Below are 6,094 nucleotides of genomic sequence, written 5' to 3' on the forward strand. Positions count from 1 at the left end.
ATACGTTGATAACATTAAAATCTATTTTCATCCTGGCATAATCTTAATATATCAAGTTGAAAACACAACATTTGGCGACGGAGATGGGATGCCAGAGAATATAAAAGTATATAAGAAAGAAAATATCAAGAAACAAGCTAAGCCTAAAATGTCAAACATAACATGTGCCACTGAAGACAAACGTAAGCCTTTTGAAATACAAATATTTAAATCCCTGAAGACTGTTGAGATTCATAAAAAATTTAAACTAAGAAAACAAGCACCGACATTTCATTGAAATAGTAATATAGATCAAGAAAAGTATTTATAGCATAGCCATGGCACAACAAACCCATTTTGACGAATTTGATCCTAAAACTGAGCAGTGGACATTATATCACGAGCGCCTAGAACAACATTTCATCGCATGTAAAATCAAGGATAATTTGGATCCGGATATCAATGCTGAAGTACAAATCACGAAGAGAGCTATATTAGTTTCAGTTATTGGAAAGGAAATGTATGCTTTGCTGCGTAATTTAGTCGCACCCGATAAACCCAATGCAAAATCTTACGCAGAATTAATCCAAGCACTAGCAAGTCATTTTAGTCCATCACCTAGGAAAATTGTGGAGAGATCAAATTTTTATAAGCGCGATAGAAAATCAAGTGAGATCGTATCACAATATTTAGCAGAACTGAGAAAAATGACTGAACATTGCGATTTTGGAGCTTCATTAGAAGAAATGATTAAAGACAGATTTATTTGTGGTATCAATGACGAAAATATGCAAAAACGATTATTTGAAGAAGACTTGAATTTAACAAGAACAGTTGCCTTAGCACAATCTTTGGAGTCCGCAGCTCGCGACACCAATAACTTGAAGAGCCCTCAGGAATCTCTTCCAATAAACAAAATGTCAGTAACTCATAAGTCTCGAAGATCTAATACTGGAAATAGAGGTTCACAAAATTTTCAAAATCAATTTAACAATCAGACTAGAAATCAACCGAGTAGTAGTCAGTATCAAAACCATAGGCAATTTAAACCTTGTATTAGATGCACTGAAACGACTCACGAGGAGTGGAATTGTCCTTTCAAATCTTCCGTTTGCTATAACTGTTCAAAAATTGGTCACATTAACAAGGCGTGCCGTGGTATCAGACACCAACACCAATCACAGTTTCCACGCAATCAATATGCAAATAGAGGTGGACAAAATTATTACCCAAATAGAGGTAGACAAAATCAATATCCAAATAGAGGTGGACAATTTCAACGTGGAAATTTTCAACGATCCAATTCTAATAAAGGAAATTCTCACCATATCAATGCGTATCAACATGATTGCCAATCACACCAGTCAAATAGTTCCTACACCGAGAGTACTCAAGGTGCTGCAGTGTTCCCAGATCCTTCCAATTCAGAACCAAGTGATAATTTAAATAGTGCAGACACTTTTTATGACAACGAATATGGCCTCTATCACATTGATGAATCCAAGACGGTAGCTAAATGTTCCAAAGTTAACCAGCCACCGCCCCCTATATATATTAAATGCTTTATTAATGGAACTCCTATTACAATGGAACTGGATACTGGATCAGGACATTCCATGATTTCTTCAAATTATACAAAGATAATTTCTAACGTTTCTGATCTTCAACCACTCGATGATAATTTCACTTCATTCACTGGACACTCAGTACGCACTTTGGGCCAAACATTGGTCACTGTTACATATGGCTCTAAAACCTGTATTCTCCCTCTCGTAATTTTTGAAGGCCCCGGTCCTAACCTCTGTGGCCGGTCTTGGCTTTTTTCATCATTGGGAATATTGCCCAAAATTAAAACAGTTTCTCACGAAATTCAACACACCGCAAATATTGGCGTTCAAGTAAAGGCTCAACTTGATAAGATATTGGAAAGCCATGCTCATCTATTTTCTTCCGGTACGGGCTGTTTAAAAGGAGTCAAAGTGCAACTGTATGTCAAGCCTGATGCGCACCCTAGATTTTTTGAGGCTCGTCCAATTCCATATGCTTTAAAGTCAAAAGTAGAAGATGAATTTTCTCGACTAGAAAGAGAAAATATTATTACACCTGTACCGTATTCTGAGTATGCTGCTCCAATCGTTCCCGTGCAGAAGAACAATGGTGAAATTAGGATATGTGGGGACTATAAAGTCACAGCCAATAAAGTTATCAATGCAGAAAAGTATCCCCTTCCTAAAACAGAAGACATTTTCGCAAAGCTTGCTGGTAGTGTAATATTTTCCAGACTAGATCTCAGAGAAGCTTATAGTCAGTTACTTTTAGACGACGACTCTAAATCACTAGTAGTAGTCAACACAACGAAAGGACTCTACACATATAATAGACTACCCTACGGTATATCCTCCTCGTCCGCAATTTTTCAGCGTCAAATGGAAATTTTATTTCAAGGCTGTCCAAATGTATCACCTTTTCAAGATGATATTTTGCTCGGTGGACCGTCAATTGAAGCGCACTTAACGACATTGGATGAAGTTTTATCCAAACTTGAAGAAGCCGGTTTAAAATTAAATAAAATTAAATGTCAATTCCTACAGTCATCAATAAATTTTCTTGGACACCACCTTGATGCAAATGGACTACGACCTCAGGACGGAAAACTAAAAGCTATTCTCGATGCTCCTTCACCAACATCAGTAACTGAGCTAAAATCATTTTTAGGATTGTTAAACTATTACGCCAAATTTTTACCAAACAACGCGACTCATCTAGAACCTCTATATTGCTTATTGACCAAATCTCAACCTTGGATTTGGAATGACCACCATGAAGAAACATTTAACCGTGCCAAACAATCTCTGAAGAATTCTAACTTGTTAGTTCATTTTGATGGTACTAAACCAGTTCAGCTCGCATGCGATGCTTCACCTGTAGGTATTGGAGCTTTCTTACCGATAGATAGCGCCTTGGAAGGATAGCCTGCAGAAATTACGCGTTTCTGCTAGCTGTCACCTCCGTATTCACTCCCTTTGAAATATTTTATCTAGACCTTTATATACGTTTCCTTGGGTGAGACAAGGATTTTCTTTAGGAACTTAAAAAGACCATTGTCTTACCCCCAGTAGATTAATGCACCATCGCTAATAATAGCGTAGAATTTTTGAAAGGGACGTATCACTTTCTGTTCTTCATAAAATTATTTCAGGGATTCCAGAATTTGAAGGGCAGATCCATTTTTAATGGGTCCAAAGTATCGCGTTGCTTTTTCTCCGTTGGTAATACACGAAATATAATCAATTTCGTGGGTCTCAGCCTCTCCATGGACCTGTCCGTTGAGCCATCTAATACTAAACCCAAATATTAATATTAATATTATTATGTTGATTAAATATTATTTAAAAGACACTGTGATGTATTTGACTATCTCAGGAACTACTTTATGGTGTGACGGGTATCTCAATCATAAATCTGCACTTTTAATTATTATATTGGTTAAACGAAGTACCTGACTTTTCAATATAATACTCAGATCGAAATATTTTTTCGACTTTCAATTTCGTTCTACCGTCCAATTTAAGAAATGCGTTTCTAATTATTTGGTTTTGAGGATTATTGATCAGTACTTCTTTCTTAACGTAAGTTTGGTGCATATCAGATTGTTCGTGTCGTTTTAACGTTGAAAGTTGAAAATTTAGGCTGCCTAAGACCATGATGTTGTTTTTTTTTAATACAGACTATTGTAAAGATTAAGGCACAAAAATATAGTAAGTAGACAATTTTATTAAAACCAGATAGTGAGATAAACCATAAGTGACCCGTATTCATATTATCCGGCCTCATAAACGGTTTCCCGAGGCTGCTTACATTCATTTACAAACGCCACCTGTGATGACTGAAACTAACTAGTGCCATCTAATAAAATTATACCAAACGTAAATAGACATAAACAGAAAGTCTTGGATTCGAGTCGTTTAGTACCTTCCCCAATGGATTCCATCTAATCTGAGATGCACACCCCTAGTTTCCGCCACCCCAAAAGAGCCATCCAATCAAAACGGTTAAAAAAAAATCGAAATTTTCGGCGGGAATTTGTGAAATTAGCCCCTCCGATACTAGCGCTCCTGGCGGGACAAAGTGAAACCTCTTCAGGTTTTCTGCTTTTTTTATTCTATTTTGATTCTACGTAAGAGGATTCACGATGCCGCGTAATAAAACTGCAGCTCATCCGCTATTAATGCCTAAAAACCAAGCAAATCAGTGTAATTTTTACATTAAGGAATTGTTTACCGTCGGAGTACAAACCGAGTTTGATAAAGTAATGAGAAACATAATGATATTATAAAACAAATAAATGGAATAAAAAACTATATCAGTGAAAAATAGTAATGAATCTGAATTTCTTTAACTTTCCTTGTATAAACCAAAATTTCAAAATTGTATCTTTTTGGCGCAGGCATGCCCTTTGAAAAGTAGTCGGAAATTAAGAAAAAACATTTAATCGCGTTTGTATGAAGTGACGTCTCTTTGACTCCAGTATGCCCCCCCCCCCCTCCTCCAACTTCGCCCCAAGCGCAGGTATACCAATTGAAAACTAGTCGGAAATGAATTGAAAACCTTGAAATATCACTTTTGTATGAAGTTACGTCCCTTTGGCGCCGGTATTCCCCTCTAAGCGCAGGTATGCTCATTGAAAAGTAGTCGGAAATGAAGTAAAAACATTTAAAAACACGTTTGTATGAAGTCACTTCCGTTTGCCGAAGGTATGCCCCTTCTAAGCGCAGGTATGCTCATAGAAATGTAGTCAGAAATGAAGTAAAAACATTTAAAAACACGTTTGTATGAAGTCACTTCCTTTTGCCGAAGGTATGCCCCTTCTAAGCGCAGGTATGCTCATAGAAAAGTAGTCAGAAATGAAGTAAAAACATTTAAAAACACATTTGTATGAAGTCACTTACTTTTGCCGCAGGTATGCCCCTTCTAAGCGCAGGTATGCTCATAGAAAAGTAGTCAGAAATGAAGTAAAAACATTTAAAAACACGTTTGTATGAAGTCACTTACTTTTGCCGCAGGTATGCCCCTTCTAAGCGTATGTATGCTCATTGAAAAGTAGTCGCAAATGAAGTAAAAACATTTAAAAACACGTTTGTATGAAGTCACTTCCTTTTGCCGAAGGTATGCCCCTTCTAAGCGCAGGTATGCTCATAGAAAAGTAGTCAGAAATGAAGTAAAAACATTTAAAAACACGTTTGTATGAAGTCACTTCCGTTTGCCGAAGGTATGCCCCTTCTAAGCGCAGGTATGCTCATAGAAAAGTAGTCAGAAATGAAGTAAAAACATTTAAAAACACGTTTGTATGAAGTCACTTACTTTTGCCGCAGGTATGCCCCTTCTAAGCGTATGTATGCTCATTGAAAAGTAGTCGCAAATGAAGTAAAAACATTTAAAAACACGTTTGTATGAAGTCACTTACTTTTGCCGCAGGTATGCCCCTTCTAAGCGCAGGTATGCTCATAGAAAAGTAGTCAGAAATGAAGTAAAAACATTTAAAAACACGTTTGTATGAAGTCACTTACTTTTGCCGCAGGTATGCCCCTTCTAAGCGTATGTATGCTCATAGAAATGTAGTCAGAAATGAAGTAAAAACATTTAAAAACACGTTTGTATGAAGTCACTTCCTTTTGCCGAAGGTATGCCCCTTCTAAGCGCAGGTATGCTCATAGAAAAGTAGTCAGAAATGAAGTAAAAACATTTAAAAACACGTTTGTATGAAGTCACTTACTTTTGCCGCAGGTATGCCCCTTCTAAGCGCAGGTATGCTCATAGAAAAGTAGTCAGAAATGAAGTAAAAACATTTAAAAACACGTTTGTATGAAGTCACTTACTTTTGCCGCAGGTATGCCCCTTCTAAGCGTATGTATGCTCATTGAAAAGTAGTCGCAAATGAAGTAAAAACATTTAAAAACACGTTTGTATGAAGTCACTTCCTTTTGCCGAAGGTATGCCCCTTCTAAGCGTATGTATGCTCATAGAAATGTAGTCAGAAATGAAGTAAAACATTTAAAAACACGTTTGTATGAAGTCACTTCCTTTTGCCGAAGGTATGCCCCTTCTAAGCGCAGGT

At 36.9% G+C, this 6,094-nt stretch overlaps 1 protein-coding gene across 1 annotated transcript; it reads left to right on the top strand.

The window, feature by feature from the left end:
• Positions 1 to 317: 317 nt before the first annotated feature.
• LOC149962943 (uncharacterized) lies at positions 318 to 3,337 on the top strand. The gene is made up of 2 exons (XM_090164477.1): positions 318 to 2,903; positions 3,179 to 3,337. Exons 1-2 carry the CDS (start codon positions 318 to 320, stop codon positions 3,335 to 3,337), a joined length of 2,745 nt encoding a protein of 914 aa, XP_090020603.1.
• The last annotated feature ends 2,757 nt before the right edge of the window (positions 3,338 to 6,094 follow it).

The sequence above is a fragment of the Leiobunum rupestre genome, chromosome 1 (genome assembly GCF_980474605.1).
Source record: "Leiobunum rupestre chromosome 1, qqLeiRupe1.1.hap1, whole genome shotgun sequence".
In the NCBI taxonomy this organism is placed as follows: Eukaryota; Metazoa; Arthropoda; class Arachnida; order Opiliones; family Sclerosomatidae; genus Leiobunum; species Leiobunum rupestre.